The sequence below is a fragment of the Anser anser genome (genome assembly GCF_964211835.1).
Source record: "Anser anser genome assembly, chromosome: Z".
NCBI classification, from domain to species: domain Eukaryota; kingdom Metazoa; phylum Chordata; class Aves; order Anseriformes; family Anatidae; genus Anser; species Anser anser.
In genome coordinates, this window is record NC_139723.1 from 79,731,563 (window position 1) to 79,750,612 (window position 19,050).

Consider the following 19,050-nt stretch of genomic DNA (forward strand, 5'->3'; position numbering starts at 1 on the left):
GCTTATTCTGAGGATCAGAGCTCATTTTACTGAGCCATTTAGTCAAACCGTGTGATTATTTAGAAAGTTAATTCATGCATACTAAAATCTAGCTTAAGTAATGCAGAGGGTAGGAGGTAAAACTCTATGGAGACGATAGTCCTTTTTGTTATTTAATGATCAGCCATAATTAACTTGCAAATTTGAAATAATTAGAACAAATTAAAGGTATTTAACTTTGCCTCCCTAAAGAAAAATTCAAATTGCACCAAATGCAGCTTTAAATTATTCAAGTCTCAGAGGTCTGTGCTGGGTTTTTTTACAATGCCTTTTCTATGATGAGAATACCAATCTGCTTTTTGTCAGAAAGCATCCTATCAAGTAATTGTTCTTTGTGTCTAATAAATGACAGCTATTCTTCTTTGTAAAAGTATTTCAGTCTCTGAAGACTACATCAGCATTTCCATGGCATTTTAATTCAATAAAACAAAAGGTTAAAGTTTTTCTACTTTTTAAGGAATGCAAATACTAGCAATATTCAGTGGGTCCTGAATGACATTTAAAATTTGCCATTCACGCTCAGCAGGGATATCGCGATATGACGCACTGGCAAAATGAAAAAATGTTTAAGGTGTGTTTTCCTTTGTTGATGTACTTCAGTATTCATAAGGAAGCAGTAATGCTGAGGCTCACGTCTTTTCTGGTGATGCTACTGTATAGCTCCTGCCTTAGGTTAGGTGGGTTAGTAAGGTCTTTTTTTAGGCAGTCTTCTCTGTTGTGTAGATTCAGGGAATGCTATGAAAATTCATCAGATAACAGAGTGCCCTAAGGAAGTCCTACTAGCCAGCCTGCATTTGGATGATATGATGGATTGCTGGATTTGAAGATAGAGAAGGACCTGTCACTTAATCTTTGTGTCTGTACATAACTGATGCCTTTGGACCTTATGTTAGTTTTAAACTTTCCAGGTAGTCGCATCATTCAGTTTATTAATTACTCCGCAGCTGATTGAGCAACTTTTTTTCTGAAATAGATATTTTCATTACATTTTCATTGTTTAATTTCAGTGTGTTGTTAATTGTTGACTTTTTTTTTGTATCTCTCTGCATTATCCCTTTCACTCCTTGGTGTGCACACCTCTCAGCCTAAGTATTTGTCATTTTAAAGTTTGACTACATCCTCACTGGAACAGAACTTTGGAGCAAGCCTTCTCTGATTAAATTCCAAAGAATGAGGCTCTGATTCATTGTTTAGTGAGCTGTAAAAGCAAATATGCTTGCTTTTGTTATTTCCCCATGAATTAGCGTCTGTAACTTCCTCTTGGTGTCTGTTTCTGTTTGAATTCTCTCTGCCATAGCATTATTTAAACCAGAACCTGATATTTTAGAGGTGACCGCACCATTTAAGTGGTATGGTAGTGAACCAGCAGAGTAATCGCTTCCTCATCTACGTGACTAAGGTCACTGTCTTCACAGAAGATCTGTAGGTGGTAATTAAATGTACTTTAAAAACTCAGAAAGCATCCAAATAATGATGACCTTAGTGTTTTTAAATGCTGTTAATCATTCAGGAACAGACAAATAAAAAATCAAGTACTGTATTATCAGAGAAATCTGGTCAACTATTACACCTTTAGGCCTCTTTAAACATTTATTAGGGTCCAAACCCACCTCTGGCTACACCCTGGGCTGTAGGAATTAGTAGGTTAATGATATCACAGAATTCAAATAAGATAACTAATTTCGAGTCACCATAAATTTTAAAAACATTTTGCAATATTACTAAGTCATCATGCGGTTTGAAACCCTAAAGTAAATGGAGGTTATTCGGAGAAATTTTATCCTACACTTCAGTCAGTTATTATGGGTCATGAGCCATTATATAATGTTCTGCATTAATAATACGGGAGTAATACTAATTGTCAAACCGGCGCAGTGGGCCTTATTAAACAATGACTTTTACAGCACACGGATTTGAAACTTTTAATTTAGCTATCATTTTCTGATGGGAAAAAAGATACCTGCTTTTTTGCCTCAGATATACAGTAACTTCAGTAACGTAAGCTTTTATGTAAAATATTTTTGTGAATCAACCACCCATAAAACTGTAACCCAAATGATACAAACTTAGTAGCAGTCTTAGAGTTATCCTTTCAAAACTGGTACTTAAATGGGAAAAAGATTTGTATAATCTGTTGATTTAGGAAAGCTGTGTGTCACTCCCATACTTGCAAACAGAGCAGTATAATCTTGGGTTGAACTGTATTCCTTCATGTGGATAATCCAATTTTTTTTTTTAATATTTTAATTACTTTTTTTTAACTGTGTAATAGTCACAGGGTTAATGACGTATAGATTTTGGGAATCCTTATTTAAAGCAGTATTCTTTCTGAGAGCAGAATTTGAAAGCTGTCTTTCGTCTTTACCAAGAGAAAGATAGTCTCAATAACCTCCTGTCTTCCCAGAAGGTTTTTTTTGTATGTGTCTGCAGAAACTGAAATCATGCTTGCTCCATGTCACCAAATGTGCATCCTGGCTCTGTCTGTGGAGTGTTTAGGATCTTGTGCAGGCGTCCTTCCTGGACCACACTGCTCATTGCTTTTCTGGTTAGCTTTCTCGTTTCTTACTCTTACTTTTTTTTTTTCTTTTTTTCTTGAACCAATGTACCATCTGCTTCCCTTTTGCAAACCCTGACTGTTCCTCTCCTCTCAGGTTCTTCTGTGTTTCCCTTTTTTCCTAGCAAAGTGAGCATTTTTCAATTACTTGTTTTCTTCCAACCTTGCTCAGCCATGCTGGGTAAAGTCCTTTCTGAATCTTCATCCCACTCGTCCTGTGCTAACCACTCAGGAAATCCAGGACCTATTGCATTAGGGAATGTGCCAAATACTGCAAAACTCCAAATATAATTGTCAGAGTGTGGCCAGCTGCTGATAACCAAAGACTCCTGTGGAAGTTGAAGTAGGTTGGTGACCCTTCAACCCTTAGGCGCTCTGCTTTCAGACATTGTAAATGGGTTCAGCAGGAGCTCAACTAGCACCATGATGGTTATGCTTCTGGGGAGGCAGAGGGCTGCATGCAGCGTTAAAGAGGTTGATATGTAACAGTGTCACCTTTCTTTCTTCCTAGTGTGCCAGTATCGAAACGTGAAGATTATTATCCCAGGATACCACCAGTGAGCAAAGCCTCCAGAACATCACGGAGCAGTGGTGGGAGCAGTTCAGGGAAGAAAATGGCTGGTTTTGGTGCACATGTGGAAGATGGGCGAGCCCTTCTGATGAAAACCAAGAGGGAAGGCAGCAAGTCAAGGAAAGGTAAAGGGAAGCATACTGTATTGCAGGTCTATGAGTGTGCTGATGTTGTTTAGAAATTATATGTGTTCAAGAGTGGATCAGCAAAATATGCAATGAAAGAGAGAGGATTGCAAGTTGCTTAAAACAACCTAAGAGAAGCTACCTACGTTTAAAGTAAAAACATAGAAAACCTTGTAAATAACAAGTGATCTTCTTGGTTGGTGTTCCTGATAAAAGAGGAAAAAATAGCCCTTTAATCTCAAAAAGCTGTTTCAACAATTCTTCTTCCTTTCCCAGCAAGCAGAGAATAAGTACAGTGGGGCTTGTTCTTGAAATGTAATCTTCTTCACATTCTTTTCCTCCCCAAGTAATGGCTCCACCATTACAACCTGGTATTTTGCCACACAGGGTTGTCTGTACTGCTAGAATCTATCCTGCTCTTAGCTTAGTACCTCCACTTAAGGAGAAGAGAAAGCATCCTTTCTTAGGAAGAGAAAGGGCTGGGAACAAAAGCAGCTTGGATGTTTCACTGCCGAGCCTTGAACATAATCCTTGGTTCAATTATGAGCTGGTTGTGTGTTTTTTTTTTTAACTTGTCAGCCAGTTTGCTGTATATGTCAGCATAAAAATAAAGAAAATGGCAAAATGAGAAGAAATGTGGTGCAGTTCTCAAAGGAACAAATAACTTGTGTTATTGGTTAAGACCGTACCAACATTAAAAAGCAGTCCCTGTGAAGAAACTTTCAAAAGGGTATCATCAGCCTGGACCCAAACAGTGGCTGAGGTTAATCTCTTCCAAGGCACAGCTACAAAAGTTGGAAGCCTGTAAAGGGCTTGTGTCCAAAAAAATCAATTTCTAATTTGAAAGAAAATCATTTTTGACTAACAGGGGTTCAGGACCCATTACTTTTGCTGTATAGTCTGCTGACATTTCACACTTTCTGTTGTGCACAATGAATCCTAATAGTCATTTTATAACATTGCTACACCAATCAATTTAAGCAAGAGAAAGCCGTTACAATTCTGCAAAGTTTCAGGGGCAATTTTCACTGATGGTTTTCTTTTATGTTTTTTTCAGCTATCATTATTTTTTTTCTTCTCTTTTCCTCTTCCTTCTCCCCCCTCCTTCTCAATACTGTAGTGATGAAATTGAGATTTTTCACAGTTGGATGATGGGTTTTGTTCCTTGGATAGGGGTAGTCCCAAAAAAGTAATTTATTTTCCATAGATTTTGGGGAAAAAAGTCCAACCTGGCCTCTCCTTCATTCACTCATTTCATTTTTAGCACTTAGAAGTGACGAGCTGCACCTGGCTATTGCACGTTCAACTGAACTGCACCTATGCTGATTTAGTGAGTGCAGTGGTCAGCATAATGTCCAAAGATGGTGAGTGTCTTCTGCAAACACTTTTTGGGATTGCTAGCTTTGAAGATACAGAGCTGCATGGCAATATTTAGCTTATAAACATTGGCACTTGCTGTGATACCAGATAAAGTTCAGAGAAATGCTCTCAAGCTGTGGAACAACCTCAGGTCTATTACTGATTTGAATGGCTTGTTTATCACAAGGCAAATTACCTAGCACTAATCACTGAAGTTGAAGTCTTCTGTATTTAGTACCTTTTTAATTGGCTTCCCTCTGTTATATGTTTGGACTCCTTTAACAAGCATACACACACACTTGTACAGTGTTTTTTCACCCCTGGGGATCACCAGGGTACAATGTCAAGTTTCTTATTTCTAGTTAGCTCTGGACTTAGGTGTCACTGTCCTTACTTCTGCTAGATCTTGCCATCTGCTGCTGAACTGGGATTTCAGCTTCAGAGTTTATTCTTTTATTACGAAGTAATTACGTAGCATCTAGCAAAAATAAAATGAGAGATATCAACAGTGTTTTTATGGTGAATTCTTAAAAAATGTGGCATTTTCCTAACTGCCTCAGAGTATGGAGCCAGGAAGCCTGGAAGTCTATCTGGGACAGTGGTCAGTACCTCCTGCGTCAATAGAAACCAGTTACAGAGCTCTAGCTAAGCCATTTTATGCAGAAGGGGAACAAAGTCAACCAGATGACATTCTGAGACATGAAACTTGATGGTAGTTAGCCGTCTACTTTCACGCAGCGATTTGGTCAGAAAACAGCAGTGCTGGATCCTACACACAGAAGCGTGTCTGCTGAGAACTTCCTAACAGACAGATGTTTTACTACAGAGAAATTTTTTGCTAGAGATATTTTTTCATGCCTTGATCTGTCTCGATGATTTAAATTGTAAATGCTTGAGGATAGGGACTATCTCCAAGCGTGTCTTAGTGCAGTGCCAGGTCTGATGTGGGTCTTTGGGCTCTGTTGCAATATAATAATAAAATTTCCCCATACCTCTGGGAACAGTGGGTGTCTCGGGGCACCATGCAACTCATGATAGGGTCCCTCCACAGCAGCATACACATTTATATTGGATTTTGATGTTGTCCTTTTTCACTACTTTTGTCGTCTTCAGTTTTGTTTTGAGGAGATAAATCAACTAGTCAGTAAACAATTCTCAGGGCATGGTGAAAGGCTTTACTGCCCACAGCACTGCTCACTTACTGTGAGTGCAGTGAGTTTGGAAGGGGTAGTTTCTTAACCCAGTTTTCCTTTCTCACTACAAATGTTTAGTAATGCAGAGAACAGCATTGTTAACCTGGTCCCATCACCTGGTGGAGGGAAAGGAGCATTTACGCACTCTTTTCAAGGTATAAGCTTACTGAACCAGCCCTGCTTAGGCAGTCAGTATTTATTCTTTCACTGTTGCTTTTTGTCTCCTTTTTCTGTTTGCTCCTTCATTTTTATTCTTCTTTAGCAAGTGTTTGTGTCTTGTATCCAAACTTTTTTAGTTTTACCAGCAAAACTTTAAGCAGACGAAGCAATCCTCAAGTCTTAGATCTTTTCAGCAGTAAATTGTTTTTATTGGTGTCACCAGCAGCTATGTCAATTTGTACTAAAATCTAACAACTTGTCTAGTTAAAAAGCACTGGAGTACAGAAATGTGTGTTTCTCTTTCTGCCCTGGAAAATTTTGCTTTTGGGTTGGGAAACTAAACCAGATTGTATTCATTATATTCTGCAATATTGGGCAGTTCACCTCCATACATTTTTTTTTTTTAACTCTTCCTCTTCACCCCTTCCTAAAATCTCTTTTCAGTGAAACAAACTCTTTTTTCCATTTGTATCTCTTTAGGGGATGTAGCGTCTGCATGATACTGTATAGCATGCATAGCTTTCCTTTCTATATGTAAAAGAAAAAGGCAGAGAAAGAAATATTTTAGCTCATAGAATCTGTACTTTTCCAGGGGCTGATTTTTCTCTATAGTGTTTGTTTTTGGTAGGTTTTCTAATGTAGCTTCTTAGGGATTCAAGATCTGGAACTTCTTCCCTCGAGGGAAGACTCTTCCCTACAATTGAATAGAGCAATTAGTTAATATTAGTGAAGCGCTTTGAAGCTGTGAAGTACTATATGAATGTTAAGCGTTATGAATATTACTATTATTCAATTCATAAACATTTCTTTCAAGTTTATCAACCTAGATTTCCCCTTGCTTGCTTTCATTCCATTACTGCTTGAACTAGACTCAACAGTTTTTCTTCGTTCTTAGTACTCACACTTTCAAAAAAGTTGACTGCTGTATTTCCCTATTTTCTTCATGTTTTAGTTGTCTGCTTCTCAAGCAGAAATATACAGCTATTTAAATTTTTTCAAAAGCGTCTTCAAATCATTCATATACCAAGTTGAGAAAATTGAAAACAGTATTAACTGGACCATTTAGAAGACATCTATAATTGCTTTGGGGGTAGCTTGCCTTTCAAGCTTATATCTAGTTTATATTTTGCTATGCTTTGCTACTCCGGTTCTCTCTTTTCTTTGGTATCAGGATTTAGATTATTCACACCATATATGAGCTTTCTTTTTTCAGGGTGAATGTGTCTATTCTTTTTCCATGTTCCTTGCTTCTCTAGGTCATCTGCAACTTCTCCAGCCTCATACTGTCTTCCAACACCTGGAAATCTAATTAATTTGCTGTCATTTGCGTCACTCCAGTTCTCTATGACTTTTCATAAATAATTACCAGTCACTTCATAAATTCATTAACTAATTCCCTTTAGCCATGAAATATATATCCTTCAGACTAAGGATTTTGTAACTTTATCCCCCCTGATAATTCCTTTTCATCAGCTTTGTATAGGCAGTATTTGCCAATATTCCTTTTCTTTATTTTTTTTTTCTTGCACTGTATTTTACAATTATTAGTAGCTTGACCATTTTAGGATCATTACTGATTTAATCTTCTTTGTGTATTAATAGACCTGCTTTCTCTTTGGTATTTCTTTTCCCTCTGTAGACTTATATGCCTTTTTCAAGATGTATTTTAAAACATTTTTTGTTTCTATATGCACTTATTCAGGATTTCTTGCTACCTCTGTTTAGCTCTGTGCAGTCTAACAGCCTCAATATATTCTTTCTTAGTTCCTTTTCTTGTTTTCCATTTCTGGCCCTGGTAATATTTTCAAACGTGGGTCTTTGAATAGTCCCCTCGAGGCTGTATTGGCCACTTCCGAGTCCATATATTTTCTTTTTCGGAGAAATACATCTACTTTGCTTTGAATGTAGCATGTTGACAACGTGCCAGCCTTTTCTCATACTAGGAATTGAATATATTCTCCCATGCTCGCCAGGTTTTTATTACTTCAGTATTAGTTTCTTAAGATCCAGCTGCCTCATTCCACTGTCACATGAAATGATTTCTAAATATCTCTTTTTTAGTCATGAAGCCAAAACTCTAAGCAAGAGGCTTCCAGTCTTTATATGCATACCCACTCTTCTCATTGTGGATTGGCACTCTATCAAGTTACCAGGGACACACAATCAACATACATCCCCATGATATTTCTAAGAGTTCCTTCACTGATAATTAACTATTTGTTAGGCAAGTTTTTTTCACTACATAGTACCGAAGCACAGTGCATTGTAGCAGGGCAGTAAGAACCCATGTCTTCGTTAGCCTCCCTAGAATATACATTAAAGCATGTGTTTTTACTAGATCGTATGCATATATTTGTATACATCTTAAATCAATGCAGTATTTTAAATAATCTTAATCTCTTGGATGTCTGTAAATTTGCACTGGAGCTGGAGTTCCAGCCTTGATGTATTGCTTCATATTTCAGCATGAATGGTAGATAAAGTTGCAGTTCACAGAGCTGAGAAATATTTACGCATGACAGAATTACTTAAAGAGCTAAATACTGTTTTGACTTTAATTTTTGCTGAGACTTGTAGTTTTCCCCATATTTACTGTTTAGTTAAGTGATGTTGGTCGGACAGTGCTAGTTAGGATAGATTAAAAAAAATAAATAAACACAAAAAACCCCCACAGTCTTTTATGTTACCCATAACTTGCGTATTCCACTTAGCACTGACTACTTGGAGGCAAGGTGTCTAACCAAATCATACCTATAAAACCTAGTTCTCAGGTAGATAGGTGCAAGGTGGAAGATGGGTAAAAAATCATCTGGATCTCCAACCTCAAAGGGTTGTATTCAGTCCATCTGGCAGACAGTTGCTCATGAAGTCCCTCAGTGGCTTATATCAGGCTGATGCTGTTTATCATTAACAATCACAACAGTGGGACAGGAGGCACCTTCAGCAAATTTGCACACAACATCAACTGGGGAAGCAATCAATATGCTGGAAGTCGGGCCCAGTATTCAATGGACCTTAACAGGCTGGAGAATTGGTTTGACAGAAGCCTGTTGAGGGTCAACAAATGCCAGTTCCTGCAACTGGTTTGGAACAACCCCATGCAACAGGACCAAGTGGGTGCTAACAGTCTAGAAAGCAGTTTTGACAGAAGAGAGAGCTGAGGCTCTTGGTGAACAGCAAGTTAAAAACAAGTCAGCAGTGTGCTTGTGTGATGGAGCAATCAAAACTCATACTGGGCTATAACAGCAAAAATGCAGTCAACATATTGATGAAGTCAATAGTTAATAGAATCACAGGATGGGTTGGGTTGGAATGGACCTTAAAACCTATTCAGTCCTACCCCCCTGCCATGGGCCCTCCCACCAGCCCAGGCTGCCCAAAGCCCCATCCAGCCTGGCCTTGGGCACTGCCAGGGATGGGGCAGCCACAGCTGCTCTGGGCAGCCTGGGCCAGGGCCTCACCACCTTCATGGTAATTAATTTCTTCTTAATATCTAATCTAAATTTACCCTCTTTCAATTTAAAGCAATTACCCCTTGTCCTATCACTACACACCTTTGTAAAAAGTCCCCCTCCAGCTTTCTTGTAGGCCCCTTTAGGTACTGTAAGGTCTCCCCAGAGCCTTCTCCTCTCCAGGCTGAACAACCATAACTCTCACAGCCTTGCTTCCTTGGAGAGGTGCTCCAGCCCTCTGAGCATCCTCGTGGCCTCTGGATCTGCTCCAACAGCTCCGTGTCCTTCTTGTGCTGGGGCCCCAGAGCTGGGTGCAGGGCTCCAGGTGAGGTCTGACGAGATCAGAGCAGAGGGGGACAATCCCCTCCCTGCCCTGCTGCCCACGCTGTGTTGGTGTAGCCCAGGACACAGCTTTCTTTCTTGGCTGCAGGTGCACATTGCTGGCTCATGTTGAGCTTCTAATCAACCAACACCTCCAAGTCCTCCTCAGGGCTCCTCTCAATCCATCTCCACGCAGTCTCTATTTGTGCTTGGGATCGCCCCAACTCAGGTGTAGGGCCTTGCACTTGGCCTTCTTGAACTTCATGATGTATTTTATAATTTGAGGATTTGGGGGGTGAAAGGAAAGAATGGACTAGCAGTCCTATTTTACTGAAAGCAAGATAGTGACAGTTACACATGGAAAAAAAAAACACAAAAAACCAAAACATTATAAAAGGTCACAAGAGCTGTGTCTGTGAAACAAGCTGCATCCTTTGGATCCTAATTTTGCCTCACCACTAAGAAAATGGTCTACAGTGTAAGTCTGTCAAGCTTTGGACAGTAAGATGAAGGCTGTATGTCTTATTACATAGATCTGATTATACATGATCCTGAAATGCATGCTATACACAGTACTGTCAACTGATAATGAATTCTTTGATTGCCATTTAACTGTATATAAAACACTCCAAAAACATTGCTACTTTTAGCCTTGGTGTTCTGTAATAATGGAGAATCACAAAATAGCTGCCTCAAATTTACTAGCATCTGGTATCTGACTTGTCTTCACTTTGTTTCACAGGGACAACTTCAGGACCCAGGAGGGATGCAGCCACGTCTCCTGGACTGATAGGCAGAGGCAAAGAGCTTGTAACCACAGCCCCATCACCAATTGAGCATAACACTTCACAGTAAGTTTCTGGGTAATCTCTGGTTTAAGATTCTGCAAACGCAACTATCAAATTCTCCTAGATGCAGGGAAGTGGCTGAATTTCTATGATATTTCATGTTAACACAAGATGGATAATATAAGCTAAAAACTGCCATATCCTTTTGACATTTATAGTAAGCCTTAAATTGCTTGTTAGAATAAGAAAAGCAGGAATATGCCAAGTTCTAACATTTAAATTTTACTTAGATTTTGAATAGAAAGTATTTTATGTTCCAAGTCCTGACACATTAAATACATTTATAAATAATTTGAATGGATGGTGTTAACCCATGTTAGGCTTTAAATCCACTTGAAGATTTTAATCCCCCTGTACTCCATTCCCCCCCCATCCCCCCCCCCCCCCCAATATTTTATCAAATGGCATTTCTTTTAAAATGTTTTGTACCAGAGTTATTTTATGTTTAATGACAAGCAACAAAATCACATTAAGTCAGCAATTCCTGATTATGCTATATATCTGCACTAAATGCGCTGGAAAAGCAGCATTATCACTTCTGCTCCAATGAAGAAACAGAAAGCAGCATTGTTGTTACACTTAAGAGTCTAAAAACAACTTGCCTTCTTTGGGCAGGATTACAATTCTAGTGGTAAGTGCCTAGAAAAACAGCATACAATTCTTGCTTTTCTTTGTCATATCCCATATTTTATTGTAATAAAATCTTCAGTTAAGCAACTGAGTAAATGCAGATTAAAGTATGAATTTGCAATATTTTACACCATTAGTTAGATGACTTTGTGCAGTGGAATGACAAGACTGTACAACCGTTCATAAGAAGAGTTAAATGTTTCTTGGAGAATGAGAGGACTTGAGTCAGATTTAATCTTTTCTTGGCCCAGTGGACTAGGAAAATGTATGCTTGATATCATCCCTGTATTCTTGGCAGCAGCTGGCAGTTTATTTCTATCTTCTGAGAGAACTTGTGATATATAATAGGTGAAAAATCACTATCAATATTGACAAATTTGTACTTACTTGCTATGGAAACACTTTTTTTGTTGTTCTGAAGGAAAAGATGATAATTCTGTGGGGATTTAAGAACTGAGAGAGATTGGGCTCTGTTTCCCACAAGTAACCGTATGTTTAAGCAAACAGAAACTACAAGACAGCCTTAGCATTTCTCTTAGAAGCAAGGGTTACCTTTGCAAGGCAGTAATATCAGATAAGGAGTGTGTAAAGATACTGCTTGATACCATCTAATAGCGGTAAGTTAAGATTCTATTCAAGCACTGAGGAGTAGATATAATTATTCACATCATACAACAACTGCTCAGAAAAAGGAATTTTATTCAAGAGGATTGATGGTCCATTCTTTTCCACAGAGGGGAGTAAAATAATTGTTGAAATATGCTGTTAGAAATCATATCAGATAAAGTGATCAGTAACAAGTCTGATTAGCTGTCATCTTTAAAGTTTTATTTTACCAGTTGATGGCAAATTCTGAAAAATCCTGTATTTCTGGGGTGTTCTCTCCTGCTCTCACTGGCTTGCTTTCTCTCTGTTGGTGCTGTAAGTATAATTGACCAGCTTAAGCAGCCATGTTGTGCTTTCCCTTACTCATGGCCTTCTCTAATTGAAAATGGTAAATGGACAAGTATTTCTGTGGAGACCTAAAGCTGATCCTATCCTTCATCAAAAAACCTGCTTGAGCAGCAGGTCAGTCTCAATTTATCACTGAATGGTTATAAGCTTAGACTGCAGGTTTAACTAACTAAATTAATCAATATGGAGAATTATTGCTGCTTTTGTGCCACTAAAGTTAGGGTTTGTCAGCATGTTCGTTATAATCTGTGATTTGGGGGGGGTTAACAGCTTAACCACAACAGTTGGCATGGGACACAAACTTGCAGCACAAAGCCCAAGCCTAAGAGCAAATTTATTTATTCGGCAGTACATGTAAATCTAATTACTTTTGACTATTTAAATTTATAGGACTAGATTCAACTCATGTTTGTGCCAGCTTTAACTAGCACAAACCCTGGCACCCGGCAGTAGCAGCAATGGAAAGCCTGCCAGGGAGAAGGTGTTGGAAAGTGACAGAAGCTCCCTGCCAGCACGAGGCTTTAGGGTGCTCACTCAGCTTCTGGGAGGGCTGGCTGGATAAGCAGGCATGGCAGGTAGAAGATGTGTTGGCTTGATAGCCTTTCTTGGCAGGGCTCAATGGAGGCTTCAGCATGTGTTACAGCTACCTCCCGCGTCAGGAAGAATCTCTGCAGTGCTACTTTCTTCTCTCTCTGTGAATCACCTCTGGGACAAGAAGTGTGTCCTGAGAAGGTAAAGGTGTGTGCTTTGAGATTCTTAGTGCTACACCTGTAGAAGGACCAGACTTCCTGAATGTGTACGAGGTCATCTCAGTGCTATCTCTGAAAGAAAAATACTTCTTTTTCTGGCATCCCGAGTTAGTCTAATAGTGAATTTGTCTGCCCATCATGCTTTTATGCTTGCCTATGGCTGTTTTTCATAATGCAGCCAAGCATTACATGTTTGGTTATCCAGTGTTGTTAAGCCAAGTGTCTACACCTGCATGAGCCCCTTGAAATTATGTTCACAGCAGGTCTGGAAAGCTTTTTTACTCCGTGTGCTTGTTTATCTAGATCAAAGCTCTGATATATTTGGAAAACAATCACAGGCAACATTCAGACTCGGAAGAGTAAGTTCTGTTCCTTACTCCTAAAGCACTGGCCCTCTGACTGCCTAAAACATTGCCTTTTCGGTGACCAGGGACATCTTCTTCATAACTGTTGTTTGCCTAGAAGCAAGGCTCTGCTTTTTTTGTCTGTAAGCTGGAAGGGAGATGGAATAGGGAAGTAGCAGCATTTATATGCTTTCATTTAGTAATGAAAAGTTTTTGTATAAACTAGATTTTACCTCAGGTATCATCAGGTAATGATTTCAGCAAAACAGGGATTATGTTGCACAACAAAAATGAAGCTGTTCTAAATCAAAATATTAAGTTACGCTTTAAAATAAAAAAGCATTGTAAATTGTACATTGTGAAAGACCATTTAATTTGATTATAGCCCTGGTACAATTGTCAGGCTCTCCCCACGTAGAAACAGTTGTACCGTCGAGTTTGGCACAGTATGTCCTATAACACTGTGGATAATCAAGCACTTAAAAAGACACAGGCAAAGGTTGTTCTGCTCACCATGGAAACAGATAATTCTCCTGTAACATTCTTCACTTTGGGCATCTACGAAGTGAATTTAAGAACAGTTAGGTAAATTAAGGGATTGAGTGATAGTCTGGGACTTCAGCATTAAGCCTATGTTTTCTTGTTGCAGTTTTAAATCAGAGCTTTAATGCCAGCTGAATGCATTGTCTTGGAATGAAGTTTCTTTTAGCCATTAAAATAAGTGATTTAGAAGTACCTGCAATATGAATACTATATTTGAGCTATATTATTATCTGTTAGGCTACAGTGGCCTGTTGGAGTTCTTATAAACAGATTGTATTGTGTAAATTTGTGTTTAGGGACATTTTAAAAACAAAACTATTTACCCAATTGCCCAGCACATCTCAGGTGAATGTGTATTCAGGGACTTTTAAGCAAATTAATATCTGAAGTAAAATACAACGTGCAGAATTGTATACTTAATAATGCACACTGGAATAGTATAGAGCAGATCTGTTATGCTGAATGTTAGGAAATACAACAGTGATGAGGTTTAATCTTTTGCTTTACTTATGATTCTCAGCTCTGCACGTGTTGGGTGCTTAAATGTTGTTCAGCTCTTAAGACAATATCATGAAGTTTCTTCTCCTGTATCGTCTAAGCAAGCACAGCCAAAGAAATAGATTATTTTTCCCCTTAGAATCAGACATGATTTGAGATTCAAAAGGACAGGGAGGACAAAACTTCTATTCCAGATCTAACTTTTGAGCATTTAAAGGAATTAAGAGTGTGTTTGGAGGGGGGTGGTGAGTTAGGTGATGAACATGATAGGAGACACAAGTTTTGTCTACTCCCTGAGAGAGCCAGCAGCACAAAAAGTCCAATATAGTTCCATATGCAAGTGATAAAACCAGACGTTGGCAAATTAATCTCTCTTATTCACAGTGTAGGTTGTTAATTGTTCTCTCTGCTGGCTGTCGATATAATGTGAAATTTTCATTCCCTATTCAAGATGGAAAAAGTTGTGGCTGAAAATGTTAACATTTGCATTTTTATTTGTTGATTTATTTAAAGGACAGCCTCTCTTACAGCAATCCATCACTCAGTGACACCCCAAATATGAATAATGTATTGTAGACTTGCGGTTACAATGTGTAATAAGTGCCAGAGACAGTAGAAGAATGTTAACTATGTTGCAAATGTAATATTTATCGACTCATAGTTTATTGCTTTCGAGGTTCAATAATACTGACCATAGGACATTAATATCACTTATCTTGATTTTAGTTGGGCACCTCTGTATGTAGAAATAACCCATCTATCTCATACTTACAAAATAAATGTGAAATTTACAGCACTTTGTAAGAAGTGCATTATAGGTTTCTTTGCTTACTGCTCACAGTTCTCCTTTTCTGCCTTCTCATTTACTTATATCTAACATTGATCCCACTCCAATTGCCTGACCCAGCTGGTGAGCACCTCAGCAGTCTTCTAGAGGCTTTATTTACTGGCTGTATTATGATATTGTGCATTTGATAGTGTTTGGACCATGTCTCTTTTATTGCTAAAGATCAGTATGAAGAGGCTGATAGATAGTTTTCTGGTGCTTCTTTCTGAAAAGACCATGGCTGAGAGGCTAAAACAGAGGTAATTTCTCCTCTCAAAATACATACATATAATATCTAAACCATCTCTTTTAGAAGATCATGACTATCAATAAAAGGAGCATTCAGGAAGGCCAACAGTTGTCGTTATAGACATGACATGTATTTACAGAGAAATGTTTAATCAAAGAATAGAAATACATTAGAAATACATTTTGGAAAATTGGGACTTAAAATTCAGGTTTTATTTTTAAAATATATTTTTTTCTTGATACTCTCTATAAGAAAAAAATGCAATAAGGATATGCTACCATAGCAAATCAATTTGTAGTAGTCATTCGTATCTTCAGCCCTTGCTCCAGAATTTGGCGTCAGAAGCTGAGCAAACAGGACAAACATTGGTCCTTATCTATGTTGTTCTGTTATGACTACTAAAAGCTATGAAGTCTCAAATGTGAAATGTAGATGTGAACCCAGGACGGGGATCAAAACCAAATTTAACAATGGGAGATTTCAAGCTTGTGCTGAAATCAGATTTCACCTGTGAAGCTTGACTCGTGGGAAACTTGGAATTGGGTTCAGCCATGAAAGTGATAAGCCTTGATTATATTTCACATGGTAGACATCAAGTAAATTTTGAAATGACATTCTGTATTTACATCTGAGGTTATCAAATTTAAGACATCATCAGATTCTTTCTCTTTACTGTGTGTAACGGGAACACCTATTTGTGTCAAAGCAGTCTGCCTAATAGCTGCTTTGCGATAACAGTTTTGGTGTGTCCATTTCTGACAATGAAAATCATATTGGGAAATTCTGACTTGCAGTGCAAAAGGATTAATGTTAATTAGCAACTGTTGGCTGTAATTGTCACCCTCATTAAAATGCAGAATTATGTATTTCTTAGTTATAAATAACCTTTCTAATTGTACTTGATGTATGCCAGTTTAATCAAAAAGTACACTTGCAAACAGGCAGATATTTGCATTAATCTAGCACTGGATCTTTGAGGTTTTTTTGATCGTCTTTTATTCCAAAGTTGACTAGTTGGAGGAGGTCTATTACAGCTACATATTCTTTACACATTTTTTTATTCAGCTATGTGGATCTGACAGGATTTTGTATTAAAATGAGGGGAAATGTCTTCTGGGAATGTTCAGTGCAACAGAAAACGTGTCAGTTTTGAAGTAGTTGGCAAGGTTTACATCATTCAGTGGTATGACAATAAGTTGTTTGTAGTTTGAAAGTAATAATAAGCAAAGGAAAATAGACTACAAATCATATTATGAAGCTGACTTAACTCCTTAAGTCTGTTTCTTACCATCATTTTCATTGTTATCTCAATTACTTTTTGCATTTTTTTTCCCACTGCTTTTGCAGGTTCTCAGATACCTTGTTAAATCTTCATTGGATGTGATTCTCATTTGTACTTGTAGTCACAGCATTGAAGACTTAGTCTCAGAATACATACTATTTTCAGGTTCCTGCTGTACATTGCTTTGCCCCTTTGTCAAAAAAAAAACACTTTTGACCCCCCCCCCCCCCCCCCCCCACTGGTAGCCTGAGTACTGCATTGTAGCTTTTAAACATTTTCCTGGAATTGCTGTCATGGCAGTTTCTACAGAGCTTGACAAATTGAGACCAGTCTTAGTTCCTCTCTTCATGATTCTGTGATGAACCGTTCTGCATGGTTCTCTTCCTAGCACTGTAGTCACTTCTGTGTTCCTTCTCCTTGGGAGGAATTGAGTAATAATATATACAGAATCATTGCATCTTACTTTAAGAAGCCATTCTCCCAAAATATGGCTCTGTCATACTTCCACCACATTGCTTATGTGTTAATGTATTCCCCTTTCTCTCTCTCCTTTGCCTGCCTGGTATTTCAGACTGTAAACTCTTCAGGGCAGGATCCTGGCGTAGTGAATCTCCGTGCTTGGTTAGTCCATGTAATAACGATGATTAACTGTGATGCTAGTGTAGTTAGGGTGGAATTCATCTTGCTTATCTTGAGACAACTGAGCTAGTTACCCTCAGGTCCTTTTATGGTCGATGACTTATTTTAGGATCAGCTAAATCACCTTTTGGTGATGCCTGTCTTCCTGTGGACTGTAAAATAAGCCTGGAGTAACACACACTGACATCTTATTCCTCTTGTAGCTGAATATGTGGAACTAAAAATAAGTTGTTTGTCATTCATGTGTTGATTATGGATTGGAGGCAAATGCAGGGTTAACCTGTGTGTTGCATGGTCAGTGCCTTGATTATTAATACAATTTTAATACTTGTGTTATAAATCAAAGGGCTTAGCTACTGAGATCTCTGGGAGAGGGAGTGCACGTGTGATTACAAGCATACAGCATCTTCCTCAGTGGAACGCAAGCTTGTGATAATGTGTTCAGTAAAAACTGTGGTGAGGGAAATCTGGAAAGAATCAGAGTTGTCACTGCTTTGAAGAATTCTCTCTGATTTATTTATATTTTTTTTAAAGAGACACCCTGTAAGTTGAACATAGGCAATCAGGATAATGCAGTGAGGTCTGAGCAAGGCTTTGCACCAGTCATCTCCCATCTCTACTAGTTAAATGTTGTGTGCACCAGGAGATGGTCTCAGCAGACAAACACAGCTCTGTCTTCTCAATTATTTCCAGCTGATGAGTTGCCCACTTACAAAAGAAGGTCTTGCCACCGTCACTTAAGGACATTAGCCAGCACTTTATACCATTAGATTTGCCCCATTTCCAGGACTAGTTTTTAATGTACCTTTTTTTTTTCCTTCATGATATTCTAATTCTCTGCCTCAATGAAGACCTCCAGCTCTTGTTTTTACTACCATGAATAGCATAGTATCAGCAGTGAATGTCATCTCATTATTTGTCCTTTCTCTAGACCACTTATGAATGCATTAAAGAGTTCAGGCCCTAACAGATTTCCGTGAGGCTCCATTGGTGACCTCCCAGGCCACTTTACAGCAGGCCAATTTTAGTGTTCTCTCTTTATTTCCTGTCTTTTAACCAGTTATCTATCCATTAATGGGTTTTCCTCTTAGTTTATGGAAACTTTTGAATCTTTGGTGACAGATTTGTTGAAAAGCTTTTGGAACTCCAGATAAACTATGTAAACTGTATTTTTCTTTTCCAGTTGCATAACAGTTTTACAAATCCAGTAGAGGTTTCCAGTGGATTATGACTTAATAGAAATACTTTTCACCAATGTGTCAAGTTTGCGTTATGAATTTGTTTCTTTATTATATTTACTATCAGTCTGCTTGTTCTAAACATCAGAGTTCTTCATCTGTAGATTGGTGTGTTGCTCCAGATCCTTTAAAAAAGAAACTACATTTGCCAATTTTCACTGCCTCAGTTCTGAGGCAGTTTTAGGCAATTAGTTATGTGTTACAGTTAATAGTTCAGCAATTTCTTACCTTCAGAGCTCCTTCAGAAGTTTGAGTGAGTACCAGCTGATTCCAGCAGCTTATTATTGTTCATTCTGTTGATTTGTTCTGTAATGTACTTATGTGACACTTCAACCTGAGATAAGTCTTCCACCTTGCCCTCTTTGGCATCAGAAACTTCATGGTGAATGTGTGTCAACTCATTGACCTTTTCTGCTATGGTCTTATCATCCTTAGATGCTCCTTGGCTTTGGCTGATACTCAAACTTCCTATTTTT

At 38.3% G+C, this 19,050-nt stretch overlaps 1 protein-coding gene across 10 annotated transcripts in view; it reads left to right on the plus strand.

Annotated features, from left to right (window-relative positions):
• KIAA1328 overlaps positions 1–19,050 on the plus strand; it is a gene marked incomplete at its 5' end in the record, with an annotated part of 172,860 nt that overhangs the window by 132,190 nt on the left and 21,620 nt on the right. For all 10 annotated transcript variants that reach the window (XM_083817665.1, XM_083817667.1, XM_083817670.1 and 7 more), the window contains 2 exons: positions 3,105–3,289; positions 10,516–10,624. In XM_083817665.1, the coding sequence (XP_083673791.1) occupies positions 3,105–3,289; positions 10,516–10,624 (294 nt within the window). The remainder of the gene's footprint in view (positions 1–3,104; positions 3,290–10,515; positions 10,625–19,050) is intronic.